At 32.1% G+C, this 16,900-nt stretch overlaps 1 protein-coding gene across 1 annotated transcript; it reads right to left on the reverse strand.

Annotated features, from left to right (window-relative positions):
* Nucleotides 1-9,787: 9,787 nt before the first annotated feature.
* On the reverse strand, nucleotides 9,788-16,074 carry LOC145571340 (uncharacterized). The gene is made up of 7 exons (XM_081630392.1): nucleotides 16,023-16,074; nucleotides 14,457-14,514; nucleotides 14,089-14,326; nucleotides 13,430-13,487; nucleotides 12,368-12,441; nucleotides 11,639-11,782; nucleotides 9,788-10,831 (listed from the first exon to the last, which is right to left on the reverse strand). The coding sequence occupies exons 1-7, from the start codon at nucleotides 16,072-16,074 to the stop codon at nucleotides 9,788-9,790; spliced, it is 1,668 nt and encodes a 555-aa protein (XP_081486518.1).
* Nucleotides 16,075-16,900: the final 826 nt, after the last annotated feature.

Raw genomic sequence — 16,900 nt, forward strand, 5'->3', positions numbered from 1 at the left:
ATCCCTCCCATATATAGTTGTGGGTTCGAATCCCACGTAGGTTTATTTGTGTAATGTGGAGACTTGAGTTTTGTAAAGAGTGTAGTTGTATCATAGTCTCCATAGTAATAACTCATTTAACTCAATTTTTTTGTTCGTATAACTTAGTGCTGAATTTATTTACTCTTTATAAATTTTCTTAGTTATTTTTAGAGAAACCTATGTAGGAATTTTCTTATGGAATTTTCTTAGTTATTTTCTGCAGGAAAAGTTCACAGATGCGGCTATGCTTACTGATGGGTGTGCTGGTTTGGGTGCAGTAATATGGGATGCAAATCAAAAGATTCTTGATGTGGCTATCTAGTAAGTGAAGTGTGGGGGAATGGTGATGATGGCTAAAGCGCTAGAAGTCAGGTGGGGTGGGGTGTGCACAGAAGCTTTGGTTTACTTATATTGAGCTTCAATGTGATGCCTTAAGGTTGTGAAGGCTGTCCGCAATACTACACATGGAAAAGCTCCAATTAATTTGATCATAGGTGATGTGTGCTTAGTGGGGAATCACCTTATGTATTTTTCTTGCTCGCATGTGAAACAAGGTGGTAATGTTGCTGCCTACCTTGCTCCTAGATTGTGTCCTTAGACTCTTTCCCGCAAGGTATTTGGCATTAGCGAACATCAATGTAACTTGATTTTATCTAGTTGCTTAATAAAATTTCCACCTTGTTTAAAAAAAAAAAGTGTACAATCATAGCATCAAAAACAAGAAAATTAGCAGATATTGATGTTAAAGTTGTGCAGGATGCACTTAAAACTTTAATAAGATTGCAAGATTTATTTGCAACTGCTGTTCCAGCTTTGGTGTAATGGCACATCAAGGATGCTTTCCCCACCTTTTTTTCTTCTTTTTCTTTTAACTTATTCTACCAATCCAATGTTAATATTTTCATGGAGGAAAAGTGTCGGGTTGCCAACCTATTTGAGGAGCTATTAATATTTAGTATGTTCTAAACTCTTTAAACATATGAAGTTTTTTTTTTTTAGATATTTTTAGACATAACCTATGTAGGAATCGAACCTACATTCCCTATGCATCTGCATAGTTATCTACCACTTGAGCTAATAGGTTTTACCAAGTATACCTATATTAATTAATTAGTGTAGTCTAATCGTTAATTTAACCATTACAATAACTATTTTCTTTGATAGAAAAACTATAAGATAAACAACAGCATCATATGATTTACATCTATGATAAACAAAAGCTAGAATACATCAATGCATCAGATGATTACATACTATTTGCACCCTTTTGAGTTTTTAATGCATCGTATGATTTACGTCTAGATTAGCAAGAGCTACAGCATATTTCTTGATTCGTAAGAAAAGAGCCTAAAAATTCCTATTTCAATATAATTCTTCTTGCTATGTTTTAAATTTTATCTACCTATGTTCTAAATTATTTTTTGCCTATGATCTAAAATTTTTGGCCTATGTTCTAAAATATTATGCTTATGTTCTAATTTTTTTTTTCCCTATTTTCTAAAATTTTCTCTTATGTTCTTAATGTATGTTCTAATTTTTTTGGCTATGTTCTAAATTTTTTTCCTATGTTCTAAACTTTTTTTCCTATGTTCTAAACTTCATTTTCTATGTTCTAAACTTTTTTTTGCCTATGTTCTAAATTTTTTTGTTCATGTTCTAATTTTTTTTTCTTATGTTCTAAACTTTTATCCTATGTTCTAAACTTTTATATCTATATTCTAAACTTTTATACTTATGTTCTAAACTTTTCTCTAATATTCTAAATATATATGCTCTAAAATTTTGACTATGATTTAAATTTTTCCATATGTTGTAGAATTTTTCTGCCTATATTATAAATTTTTTTTTCTATGTTCCAAATTTTTCCTAAGTTCTAAATTTTTTTACTTATGTTCTAATTTTTTTTTTCCTATGTTCTAAATCTATATTTTTCTAAATTTATAATAAGATTAGTTTTCCTCACTTTTCGTGCACTACTAATTTTACAATAACTGAGCAAAATTTGCAGCTTAATCAACCAAGCTTTCCTAGCAGCATATAAAACAACATTATACGAAGTATCTAGCACTCATACAAATTCATAAGTTTTGTCAGCTAAATTGATGGGTAAGGCATAGTAACATAGTGACTACAACTTATACCAGAAGTATCAGAAGTAAACTGATTATACAAACTTGCAAGTTCAATCTTAAATGGCAGTCTAATAGAAGCAAAGTGATTCATCCTCTTATCATCTTTTCTAAAAACCATATTTCTTCCGTTCATAGAACAAATTTTGGCACTTCCTAGATTGACAATTTTCAGACTTTCACCTCTATCCTTCTCCTGCTGAGTACATTCCTTGCAGTAATAGGCATCTAAAATGCCGACACCTCCAAAGATCACACATCTACCTTGACAATTTTTTTCTTGTGTTTTAAATTTTTTCTTATGTTCGAAACATATGTTATATTTTTTTCCTATGTTTTAAATTTTCCTAGGTTCTAACTTCTTCCCTATGTAAATTTTTTGCATATGTTCTAAATTTTTCACACATATTCTAACTTTAGAGCATAACTAGAAATGGCGCAAAAAAAAAAAAAAAAAAAAAAAAGAAACCACTCCTAAATGTTTAATTTCCTTCTCTTGAAACAATACGAAGTACAATAAACCATCAACATGCAATGACATTAGTACACAAGATAACAAGTATACTTTTGGAACATAGTAGATAGACTTTTAGAACATAACATTCATACTTAAAATTCAAACATTAGAAATTATAATTTAGAACATAACAAACCTAATATGTAGAATTTTCTAACATCATAGACTAACTTTAGAACATAAAACGATATTGTTTAGAACATAATTTTAGATGAAAATTTTAGAGCATATTATGCATCAATTATAAATTTCTAGGACATAGATAATAGTTTAGAACACCTATTCAAAAAAAAAAAAAAAATAATAATAATAATAAAAAAAAAAAGTTTAAAACACAATTTTCAGAATTTGTACCGTATACCTTATGAAATTATAGTAGTTGTCAGATTGGTTAGAGTAACATTCGGAATTTTTTCAATTCGCCCTTGCATGTAGCTGTAGTTTTGAAATACCAAAAAAAATTAGCAATATTCAACCGAAAATAGACATATTAATACCTGAAATTATTCAAAAATTAATAGAATGAATATTACTTACATTTGCATTTTGAAACTTATTTTCATAAAATTATGCTGTTCTTCGCCAATTTCCAATCAGATTTCTCTTTAAATCAATTGTTGCAAAATCTAGGGGTTTTTTGCCAAAATTTGTAGTTAAATTGTTCAATTTGACTTTGTTAATGCAATTTTATGAACAATATTTTGAATCTACGCAAAAAATGAAGAAAAACGCAGATTTTTTGGGTTCGATTGAAGCAATTTCAGTATTTTGAGGAAAGTGGATATGGTGGTTTTAGAGAGATAAAGTGGTGAGAAGTTTGGGTATCATTGAGGAGAGAGAAAATTAAAAGGTTGGTGGTTATATAAAGGTAGAAGGTTTTGATATTTACAGGATTGCCATTAATATCTATGCTCTAATCTTAACTGTTTACCTCAATCAAATCTTACGGATTAGATTGGTTCTTATATAACTATGATTCTTATATAAGGAGAGGTTCTTACCGAATCCCTCCCCCATATATATATATATATATCAAACAATAACGTTTGCAAAATTTAGCAAATAATTGATTTTATTAATTGTGAATTATTATTTACTAGATTTGTTCAGCCACAATAATAAATTCTATTTTGAGTATATTTTGTGATTTATATATTTAAAAAAAGTGTTTTGGTATAAATAATAGTGAAAAGGTAAATTAAATTGAGGAATTAACCAAGCTAAATGCAAAGTAAGCTAAGTAACATAAGTGACACATTATTTAATGTGATATTCTTAATTATTGAGCCTAAAAAAAATACCACAACATGATGATTATTGAAAGATTCTGCTATAATGATTATTTTTTTATTTTTTATGCTATGCTATAATGAAATTACGAGTGTTCAAAAGAACCTCAAATTATTAGGGTGATAAAATAAACTTTTCAAACTCTATGAAAATAATTCTCAAAAGAGGAATAGAGAAACAGGTAAATAATAAAAGGAATCTGAAGGTATTGAGTTTATATGTAAATATGTAAAACACTTGTATTTGATTTCTTAGATGCTTAAAATTGAAGCCATATTCTCCTATATATACTTCTTGTTCGGTGGTGGAAATGGCTAGTAAGGTGAAATTAAGTTGGCTAATCAACAAAGTAAAGTGGTCAAGTCTTCAAGAATCAAGATGTGTGTAGATATGTAGTATAGAAGCTTCCATGCATTATTAAATGCCTCTTTACTCTACATTTGTAGAAGCTCCATACTAATTTCCAAACTTCCATACGATTTTTAGATATATCATGATGTTTTGTAATTAAGTTTGGCAAAAATAATTTGGGCCTAATGAAACTTTTGGGTCATTTCCAACAAATAGTCATATGTAATCTTCAAAATTTTAGGCTATTTCCGACTACCAATCATGAGTAATCTTCTCAAAGTATGGGTCTGGCGATGGAGAGGCAGCGGGCTAGGCAGTGGTGGTGAAGTGGTGATGGAAGTTAGGGTGGGCCGGTGGGGTAGAGGAGGCTGCTTGGATTTTCTGATTTTTTGTTTTTGTTTTAATGTGTTTTTTTTAATATTTTTGGACCAATCAGGACTTAACACGTGTCAAGTGATCTGATATAATAGGTCATTGACTTTTGTTGACCGGTTAATTAGGGATTGAAGAAAATCAACAGCCCCCAAAGTTCAGATTATTCCAGAATAATCCAAAATTGGGATTATTGCAACAAGATGTGTGAAAGCTGAGATTATTATTTCTAATTTTCTTTATTTTAAAGTATTTTTGTAAAAAGTAATGGTAGAGAATAGTTGGCTGAGTGAGGATGAGAATCCTATGTAACTTTAGCTTCCCCATATGGACTTAGGCAAGGGATGAAGACATGGTTGAAGTGAGTTGGCTCTAGTCTTTTAGGAATCATAGAAAGTCCTCTAGAAAAAATCCTCACCTTAAGAGAAAGATTGGTTCTCCATCTCTTTTAAAATACAGAAAAACTTTAGTTCTTATCATGTGTGTTTAAGCTTTCAGTGTAAGTGTTGTATTATATGAGTGTTATAATCTTTCCAAATTAAATAAAGTTTTTTTTTTTTTTTTTTTTTTTTTTTTTTTTTTTTTTTTTTTTGAAGGGAACACTATCCTTTTGAACCTTATACTTCCGCCGTTTCTAATTATTTCACCAATTGCTTTTAAAGGAAGTTTTACAAATATTACACCATGCCCATTTTATGTTATAAAATATCTTTGTTCACACTATAAATACCCAATATATTCTTACATTAAACACTTGATTTTTCAATTTAGATTTACATCATATGAATAATTTTGTGTTTTTACCTAGGGATGTCAGTGGGGGTGGGTCAAGTAGGAGACCTGCCCTATCCCCGTCCCAGTGAGGCGGGGATGGGTCTCGGTTTGGCAGGTGGTGGGGAAAGGATGGGGATAAAAACCATACTTGCCATGGGTAATGGGGCAGAGTGAATTTTAAGTTGTACCCGCCCCACCCATCCATCCACCCAACTTCGTACCCGCCCTTTCCCCAAATCTATGTATCTTTAAAAACATTTTATACTATTTTATAAAGTAATTACGTGAAATAAAGTATTAATTATAATACTTTGTACTACACTTATATTATAAACAAAAACGTGTGTAATATTAAGAATGTTTTTTTTATTCGTATTAATTACGTAGGATTGTGTATTTGAGATGCGGAGATTAGGTGGGTCTTGGGTGGGGATTAGGCGGGTCTTTGGTGGAGGTGGATATCCAAGTTGGGGGTGGGGTGGGGATGGTTTTGGAGTTGTACCAATTGGGATGGGGATGGGGATGAGGATGAATTTTGGACCCGCCGCGGGGATGGGGATGAAAATGTTAGGTGCGGATGGGGATGGGAAGGCCAACATCCGCCCCGCCCCGCCCCGCCCCATTGACATCCCTATTTTTACCCCCCTCTCTTCCTTTTTCCCATTATCAAAAAAAGGGTGTCAAATCTCTATGGTGCAATAATAAAAGAACGGAGGAAGTATATATAATGAATTGTCTTTTTGTTTAGAAAATTCATCATAAAAATAATATAATGTGTTTGATTAAAGACTATTGTCGAGGTTGTAAACGAATTAGATCTATGTTGTGCCTAATCTAAGGAAGACAAGGTTGAGGGTAGTTGCCTTGGTAAATTCAGAAGCACTTAACACCGGAGGTTCCATTGTCGACTAAGTTATTGGTTAAAACTTTCTAATTATTATTATTATTATAATTGTGAAGCATGGTGGACTTTTAAAATTAAAAGTTAATTTATTTTGATATATAAAGTAGTAAAGTTGTGATAACTAGCTAGTACCGTCATTACGAGATAATAAAGTGATTTTTAACATTGTAATTAAGTATTTCCTTAACAGTACTAATAGACATAGTATCATCAACGACATAATATAAAGTATAAATCATATAACTCATATATAAAGCTAAACTTTTAGCCAAGCAATGATACATCGACACTTGGCATTCCAATTTTTCGCTAAATGTCGTGCCACGTTGGATAGATTTAGATAGACTACATAGGATAAAAATGTTAGTTTAATTTGAAATTTTATTTTCAATCAAATTTGAATAGAATTTTAGGATAAAATCATTAGTTTAGATTTTTATTTTCAATAAAATTCCAATATTCATATGTACAAATTGAATTACAATTTTAAATTATTCAAAAAAGTTTTAGATTATAATCCTCAATAATTATCATATAAAATTCATTTTTTATATCATAATATTTTTTGGAGCAAAGGAAGTAGTTCAGAACGTAAAAAAATCCATTTATAATATATTCTAATCGATTAAAATAGTATGCTTCAAGTCATGGGTCATTTCAGATCGGGTTACTTCAAGTTATGGGTCAAGAAATGGCCAAAGTTTTGGTTCAGGTCAACCTAACGGGCTTTGAACACTTTTTTATTTAATTTTTTTCGCTAATTTTTAAATTTTTTTATGTATTTAATCGAACCTTTTTACCAACATTATTATTAGTCATTATGTGTCTACTAGATAACAAATTATCACAAAAACACATCAATTACTAACTAATTTTGTATCAATATATATTTTAATTAAATTTTGTCATTTAGATTAAACATTTGTCTTAAAATTCAATAAATAACTCGGGTATCGCACGGGCACAAAACTAGTAGTATTACTAGATGAATCCCGTGCGATGCACGGTTTGTTTGAATTTTTTAAAATAATTTTTTTATATATATTTATGTGCTAAATTTGTTATATATTTAGATAAAAATTCCCAATATCAAAAGATAATATTTTATATTTAATTAATATAAACTGGGAAATCTCATTCGCCAATTTTGCTTACGTGTCATTTAAATTATTTAATTCTAAAAGAAATTAATAATTTTGTATTTAATTGGCTACCATTAAAATTTATTCTCCTACATGGTGCGTTGAAAAAATTAAATCCTACGTGGCTCTTTAAAAACTCGGGAAAAAACTCCCCTTTATATATATATATATATATTATATATATATATATATATATATATATATATATATATATATATATATATATATATATATATATATATATATATATATATATATATATATATATATATATATATATATATATATTAGATTGTTTGTTTCATTTTGTTCGATTTTTAATATGCTATTTGATCATCATCATTATCTTTAATTAATATTGACAAAATGTTTGATGAGTTGATTTTTATTAAAACCAAACTAAACATTGAGATGAATCCAATGGAATGGTATTTTTTTTTTTTTTGGCATACTTCTTATATTAATGAGAAACTTTAATAAATAAAAAAAAAATTAAAATTTGACTTAAAAAATAAAATAGGCAGGGCTGACTATAAAGGGGAGCAGCTTGAGCGACGATTCAGGGCCCCCCTTTTAATGTGCCCCGCGTTGACAACTAGGCTGAAGATTAGTACTCCACTAGGTTAGATCCCGTGTCATGCACGGAAATTTTTAATAATTAATTTTAAATTAACATTGTATAAGTAAATTTACATATGTAAATATTATAATGATTATAAAATAGCCTATTTGCCAAACAGATATTTAAAAATATGCATTTTACTATAGGAAATTTGTTCCATGTACCCCTGAGGTTTTAAAAAATGCACCGTATACCCCTGAAAACTTTTAAATGCACCGTGTACCCTTGAGGTTTGTATAATTGCACCAAATACCCTTAAACTCACAATAAATGTTAATTTTGTTAAATTGAGATTCTCTAAGCATGAAATTATATGAAATTATTATAGTTTAATGTTACTTTAATGCTAAATCATTTAAGTATAAGTTAACTTAATTAATAAAGCATATTCTAACATCCAAAAGTTTAGGATTTAGAATGATCGATGGAGTTTAAAGTTTGATGTAATTTATACTTTTAGGCGGTTTTACTACATAAATATAAAGTACTAAAAGTGAGTCAGTGTGTGGGCATGATTTTAGTTCAATAAGTCAATGATATATGCATTTGTTAGAGGATTAGGGTTATTTGGTGCATTTATTTACAAACGTCAGGGGTACATGGTGCATTTGAAAGTTTTCAAGGGTACACGGTGCATTTTTTAAAACCTTAGGGGTACACGAAACAATTTCCTTTACTATATATTGTACTGTTGAAAGATACATCAAATATTTTATTTATGTAAATTAGAAATTTTGTTTTATACTTAAGTTTATAGTTGACAATAAATATAAAGACGCATCAAATCTTTTATCTATGTATAATTTTTTTTTTATATGGAATATTTTTTTTAAAAAAAATTAGAAATAAAAGAGACACGCCAGAAAATAACACGTGTTATTACTGGTGTATCTTTTAGTATATAGTATTGATGATAAAGAGACCTAGTGGTATTGTAAAAAAATAAAAAGTTAATAATTGTTTGCCAACTGTACTTGTTAGACATCTAGCTCATACGAAGGGCTTGTTCATATTTACTGAACTGAGCTGAACTGAACTGAACTGAACTGATTGAAGCTGAATTGAACTGAACTGATTGGAACTGAACTGAATTGAGCTGAAATGAATATTTTATGTGAGAGGGAAATTAAGAGCTGAACTGAACTGAACTGAACTGAACTGATTGGAACTGAACTGAACTGAACTGAACTGAACTGATTGGAGCTGAACTGAACTGAAATTAAGTAAATGTGAACAGGCCCGAAGTATCTCACAACCCTTTCATTTGGAATGCATAATTTCCCTTTCTTCACCTATTACCACACCACCACTATATAAAAATCCTTACAATCACACCACTGCCATATATTTCTCAATCCAAGCATACAATAAGATAAAACGTCTGAAGTATAGAAAGACAAGAGTCACACGACGAAAGTTGCAATTTATTTAAACCTAAAAATTAAGCAGAAAACCTAAACATTTTTGCTTAAGCGCCATGATATTCATGTGACAAGCTGGAACAAGACTCCTAGAAGCACTAAATATTTATTTCGTATATCACTAGTCCACTCAATACAAAAAGATTAATGTTCTTTTCTTTACAAAAATGTACTTTCCAGGAGTTCAAAACTAAGTCAAAATTGTCAAAACCTTGGAAAGAATTTTCCACAAACCCCATATAGCTCACATTTTACCCTTACCGCCAATCCTACTCGAACCTTTCATAGAGCCCTTGCCCTTGCCCTTGCCCGAACCTTTCACTGAGCCCTTGCCAGCTGCCTTGCCCTTGCCTGCTCCCTTGCCCTTGCCTGAACCTTTCTTGCTTTGCTTGTTCATTCCCTGCTGTCTTGCATCACTCTTATCCACAAGAAGTTTTCCTTTCCCTGCCCTAACCTGGACCCCCTTTTTAGCAACAAGTAATTCCTTCTTAGGCTTTCTGGGTGTCGCTGCTTTCTTGTAGAGTTGATTAATCATCCGTGACTTCGAACGATCAGGGAGATCATTCTGGTCGGCGATAGTGTTAGCCTTCTTTCGTACCTTCTCCATAGTCCTCATTGCAGCCCTCTTTTTACTAGCTTTGGCTTCTGCAACCTTCTTAGCAGGACGTGCATTGATCTCTTTGAATCGGGCCTTTTCAGCATCTATCTCCTTCTTGGTGACAGGTTTCAATGGTTGGTTATGCCTCTTTTCATCTTCAGCAAACCAGCTAGGCAAGCCCTGATCATCAAATGTACGTTTGTTGTAACCATCATCCAAAATCTCGTCTCTTTTTCTCTTCCTGAGCATCTTCTTTGCAGCAGCCAACACCTCACACTTTATGTCAGTATCATAGTCCTCAGATTCATCATCTGAGCTACTGCTTGAATCAGTAACAGGAGCCGGAACAACCTCTAAATCATCTTGTATCTTTGCAGCCCTATTTTTTGGTGCTTCTGAGCCCAAAGAATGAGGCTTTGACCCATCTTTAGCTTTGTTTATGAGGGCAATTTTCTTCTTTTGTACAGCTATCTGCAAGTCATCCTCATCACTACTATCCTTGCCTAGATCTCCCCCCTCTACAGCTTCAGTGAAAATGTCTTGACTATACCACCTGTTTTTGATTTCCTCTTGGGTTAGTTCTCTATCTTCATCAATAGGAACCACAAGAGGATTCGCTTCCTTATCAACCTGATCATGGTCAGAATCGTCATCTGGCTGATCTATGTCATTATTATCATCATCACTACCCTGCAAGACAATTGTACAGACATCTTAGGTCAATCCAGGATTAAATGAACTCACACAAGCAAGGCAGCAAAAATTTGGTATCAACTGCAAAGAGGAACATAGCACCCACCTTTCCACCACCCAAATTTTTTATTTTTTTTTATTTTTTTTTTAGCAAAAAAAAAAAGAGAGAATTATTTTGCCGACAAATGAGCCAAAGATATGCAGAAAAGGAACATCAGAAGATAGCTTCAACAGTCACAGCATTTCAAGGAAGCTATAACAAACTACATTGACGATAAAAACAAGCAGAAAGCCCTTACGTGATGCACACGACTTTTTTTAGTCGGAAAAAAAGTCAATGGCCAAATCCGGTCAAAGGACCCTCGCCACAACCTAAGTGCGATAAAAAGACCTTTTGTTTCACCTTTTTTATAAAAGGACCTTTACAACAAAAATACCTATTTAAAGGACCTTTCTTACAAATTTTCCTTTCTTAAAGTGTTAAAATTTCCTTTTGTGGCCTTTTTTTTTATAAGTGTTACGTTATATTTCCTATTACAGCAAACTACATTTTAATAATATATCTCTCTCCGCTCATAGTCCCCACACATAGCCACAACTACTTTTTAAGTTATTTTTGTCCTCTCACATTAATTATTTTATGATTTTTTAATACCCAATTCGTATTATTATATTAAAGACAATTAAATTGCCTAAAATTATGTGTCGATCAAAGTCTAATACTTAAATAACAGAGGGAATAACAAAATCATTACATAGGGGCACCAAAAGCCATTCAGAAATAAACTGAAAAAAAAAAAGGACCAACCTTGAACGCTCCTCATCAGAATCCAAGTCACTAGATTCACTATCATGATCAGCTTCATTGTCTGCATCATCATCACTACCAGCCAATTCATCACCTTCAACATCTACTGTGGTATCAATAGTTGCTAAGTCGTCCTTGCCCTGAATGAAAGCAAACGCAAATTAAAATATAGGTAATACAGGAGCATACAGCTCAAGGTGCAGTACAGCTTTCTCAGAATTATAGTATTAGTTTCCCATGACTACAATGTTAGCAACTTCAATCAATTCAACTAAAAACTGCTCCAACTTTACAAGAAAACAGGTAAAAAAAGAGAACATTGAAAGCATCACTGAGACTAGAGCAACAACCAGCAAAAAGAGTTGTAAAAACAAGTCCAATATCTGAATTAACAATTTCAACCAAAAAAAATTGATTCTTCAAAAAGTCCCTTCAAAAAACCTCCCATCTTCAAAAGCGTCAATGAGATTAGAGCAACAGCCATCAAAGAGAGTTGAAAAAACAAGTCCAAAGCTCTATATTTATCCATCCGGTTACAATAATTGTACTGTACTAACAATTTCAACCAAAAAAGAAATAGATTCTTCATCAAGCCCCTTCAATAAACACTCCCCCCTCTCTCTGCAAGCCAGCTCCCAAAGAAATTGAAAAGAATAAGAAACAAGTATCCAAACTACATTTTGGAATCCACAATTCAAGTAAAATAGCAGCTTATAATGACTAACCTTGATAGAAGCCAGAGAAAACAATTCATTGTCAACATAACCATCTTGTAGAGCATCTACTTGCATTCCTGTTGCTTTTCATTCTTTATCCTGATCCAACAAACCACATCATCAGAGAAAATCTTATTGTATATACACTACCATAAAAATCGCCGGCATAGTAGAAAATTCACAAAGCATCATAAAATACACAAACATAATTTCAGGATATGTAGAGACTGATCATCAAAATGTACATTTATAATAAGTATATCATATAGTAGGTAGATGAGTATATCATATAGGAGGTAGTTGAGTGATATTTGTAAATGTAAGAAAGTCAATATAACCCCCTACAAAGAGGCTCATTAAATTGTGATGCACAGATATTGTTTAAAACAATGGATAAACCCAGCATGAAGAGCCAGAACGGACCACATCAACAGAACATCATTAGAGACCCTTTTCTTTTATAAGAACCAAGATCTTTAATACAAGGGATCTTTAGAATATATAAGATCTTTAATATGGACATTACATAAACCTCTTCCCCGAAAAAATGCAAAGGCTCCATTCTCTTAAAACAAATAGACGACAATTGGTAACTCCACCCCCTGTTTCATTGTGAGACCTGACTCAAGGCTTCATGGCTAATCCCAATAATAAATCCTCACAAAGCTAAAAGGTCCAACAACAGTCACAACAGTGGACAAAACATCATTTACAACACCACATTCTTAATCAATCAAGAGCTACTAATAAAATTATGAGGATAATATTCTTTTTTTATGGATTATAAAGTAAATTTATAAGCACAGGTACTACAAGCTCAAGGCTCATATTACCAAACAGTAAAAAATAAAAAATAAAACAAAAACCTCAAAGCACAATAAGGCAAAAATGGTCGAAGAGCCTAGGTGCAAATCTAAAGCATAAGGTGTGCCCAAAATTGAATGCATATTATACAAGTAAATAACTTTGGTGCAAAAAAATGTTATTGTGCCCCTTGGTGCATTTCAGAGCACTTTTCTACGCCTCTTTGAAATCTTTTGGCCAAACCCGCAACTAAGCACTAAGGCCCACAGTACAACTCAGGTGCACTTTTTAAACAATGATTGGGGCTCAGTATTTGCCTAATTTTCTAAACCAACAACAATTTATATCTAAAACATAGAACATTCCCTCTGTCAACAAGTACTCACCTTAAAAATAACTTTTGGGGGGAAATTGATGCATTCTGATATGTTTCATTAGGAAAGTGATGGTAAAGGTTAGTATTAAATAGTGTTAGGTAATGGGTTTGGGTATTTTAAGTGAGTGGGCTATTTTTTTGAAAAAGAAAAAATTGTATGTGTAATGGTAGTTTGGTAAAGTAAAGCGGGTAAAGATGTTAAAAATACAAAGGTTGCAACTAAAAAGAACTGTATCAAAATAGAAAAGTTACAACTAAAAGAGAATGGAGCAAGCATAAAATCTGACTTCAGCTTCGGGTGTAAGTAACAGTGTTAACTATTAAAGATGCAGCAAAGCCATGTTTATTGGATAACCTACAAGCCCATTGCACATGACGACATCAAAAATCTTTCCCTTGAGGATCTTTAATATCCATTTAATGCACAGCCACAAACATGTAACTATCTTCTGATACCCAGAGGTCTGGATTAGCTAGATCAGCTACTAATTATAGGATATGAAATTTACTTATCTTCGATTTAAAAAAAAAAAAAAAAAAAGAATTATACCTTAGCCCGCCTCTTCGCAAGAATTTTCTTTTCACGTTTCTTTTTTCTCTCTACATCATGCGTCAACTGCTCCATTTCATTGAGAACTTTCTCATCCTCGTCCCCATTCCCATCCCCATCCTCATCCTCATCCTCATCCTCCTCTTTATCCACATTCTTGTTCTCCGGATCAATGTTTACGACAGTAGAAGTGGTTTTCCCAATTGGAGAAAGAGCCTTCCGAATATTTATCCTCCATCTGTAGTAAAATTAGAACACAATTAATAAGAGAAGAAAAAGAAAAATTAATGCAAATGATCATTATAATCCAAGACGAAAATGGAACATGCAGCCGTATTTGTGAAAACCAACAAGGCAACAAAGGTTACAGATCATCTGAAAGCTTGAAATGGGGTAGGCCATATATGTGTTCCTCAAAACAATATTCTGTTAAAGGAGATATTTAGAACCATTATTATGTAATATAAACCGTGTTCATTCTCTGAACAAAAAAGTTTATTAAAAAAGTAAAAAGAAAAAAAAAAAAAGCCAAACCCAAACCTAGCCAGCTCCACCACCGACACCGCCAGCTGTAATACCCCGTATTTTTGAAACGTATTTCTAATTATTTAATTAATTAGTCTTCTCTTAAAAAGGGTATTTTAGTAATTTATTTTACTATTTGAATTTTGGAGCCAAAATGATATTTGAATTTTGGCGCCAAAAGTATTTTAAAAACTCAATTATTATTTTTGGATTTTGGATAAGATTTATTATCCATTTATTTCATTTTAAAAAACCGAATTATTTATATATATTTTGGATATTTTAACTAATCAAAATTATATTTTAATTATTTAATTAGGAGGTCCGAATTTCCTAAATAATAAGCTATGATTTTTGGATTTTCTAAGTGTAGAAAATCTGATTTTCTAAGTATAGAAAATCTGATTTTCTTAGTGAATTTATTTAGTGAATAATTGGTATTTTCTTAATTAGTTATTTTGTACAATAAATATTATATACACAATTATTTTTAATTCCTTAAAACTAGCAAATTAATTCCCTAAATATCTAAAAGGAGGTCCGAAAATATGAGCTTAGGAAACCTCAAATTTTCGGCCACCATGATGGATTTTTGGGTGATTTATTTTGGTAAATTATATTTTCAATTATCTCCTCAAAATATCTTATTTTCCTTAATTTTATTTTTCCATCTCACAAAGATTTGATCATCTTATTTTCCTACCTTATTTCATCTTTGATTATTCCCCAAGTAATCTCTTTTTCCATATTATTTTCATGACAAACACACTTTCCTAAATTCTATTATTCTTCATCACCTTTGAAAGTGATTGGTTTGAATAACATGTTTTATATGATTTTATTGGAGATTGAATTAAATTGATTTGAATTATGTTTGGAGGTATTGATTTTAATATTTAATTTGTTTTAATAGAAGTATTTTGAATGATTGATTTTTAAATCATGTTTTGAATGGTTTGAATTACTTATTGTGTTTAAATAAAGGAATTGATTTTAAAAGGTTTGTTGAATTAAATAAAAAGTTTTTCAAGGAAGAGTTATTGATTTTGAAAAGTTACTAATATGATATTTTATTCTCAAGTATCTATTTAAAAGGTTTTAATTTTGAAAGTATGTGGAATTATTAAAAAGGAGTTTGAATATATATTGGAATTTATTGGATATTAAAAGGATTGGCGGCTAGGACACCAGCGGGTACGGATTGGCGGAGTCATACCCATCCGAATCGGAGTTATGGGGATAAGCTTTTGCCGCGTTTGGCCCCACCACCTTGCTTGCCAGAGAGGGCAGAGGTATCGTTTGTATTCTTTTATTTATTCCTTTGGTAGCCCACTAGCAAATTCTACTCACTTTTATTTGGGCAGGATTCGACTAGAGAGTTCGTGCCTCCGCCGGTATCCATCATCTACCAGGGCACTTTTGGTCTTGTTGAGGAGATGATCCCCCTGGCTCCTGAGCCATGGCGCTTCATAGAGGAGTCGATACCTCGTCTCCAGACATCGGTAAGTTGTTTTATTTGTCATCTTATTTGCATATATGCTCTGATTATCTCTGACTTTGTGACTTTGACAGTTTTCTCGAGAGGTGTTGACGAGGATGGCGAGAGGTATGGACGCCTTCCGTTACCAGCTCGTGAGGTTGAGCTACCGAGCTATGTGTCATCGCGGTGATGACGGCATGGAGGTATTTCTCTTGACCTCCTCTTATGCTTGTTTATATTTATCTTTCTGTACTTGACTCAGTTTGCTTTTTCTATTTCAGCCTATTCCTTCGACGCGCACTCGTATGAGACCCGAGGCTAGGAGGGAGAGATTGGAGTCTGACTCGAGGCGTCGTCGTACTTCAGCTGGGAGTCAGGGCGGTCGAGCAGAGTCAGACCGTACTGCCATACCACACTACTAGAATTCGGTCAAATTGTGACCATTTTTCTACGACCGTCAATAAAGCGGTCGCAAAAATTGAAATTTGCGACCGGTTTTGAACACGGTCGCAAAAAATTGAAATTTGCGACCGTTTTTAGGATACTAAAGGTATTTAAACATTTTGTTTAAATAAAATAAATTTAAAAAATAATTCAAAATTAAATTAAATTATTTGCTACCGCTCTTAACGGTCACAAATTGTGGAAATTGCGACCGTTCATCAAACGGTCGTAATTTTGCGACAGCTAAAGCGGTCAAGGATTTTAAATTTTTTTTTAAAAAAATTACACGTATAAAATGGGTGCACTTAACCCTAAACCCCTAAGCCTTGAGACGCCGCACCCCTCCGTTTTTCTTTCTCTCTC

The sequence above is a fragment of the Chenopodium album genome, chromosome 12 (genome assembly GCF_948465745.1).
Source record: "Chenopodium album chromosome 12, dcCheAlbu1.1, whole genome shotgun sequence".
Classification (NCBI taxonomy): Eukaryota; Viridiplantae; Streptophyta; class Magnoliopsida; order Caryophyllales; family Amaranthaceae; genus Chenopodium; species Chenopodium album.

Excerpts from the sequence above, each read along its gene's own strand:
- LOC145571340 (XM_081630392.1), bottom strand. The coding sequence starts at position 16,074 with ATGGCTCAGGAGCCAGGGGGATCATCTCCTCAACAAGACCAAAAGTGC. Across the intron at positions 14,515-16,022 it reads ACAAGACCAAAAGTGCCCTG|AATATTGTTTTGAGGAACAC; the intron begins GTAGATGATGGA and ends CTCCTTTAACAG. Across the intron at positions 12,442-13,429 it reads AAGTGCACCTGAGTTGTACT|CAACAGGAATGCAAGTAGAT; the intron begins GTGGGCCTTAGT and ends AAGAATGAAAAG.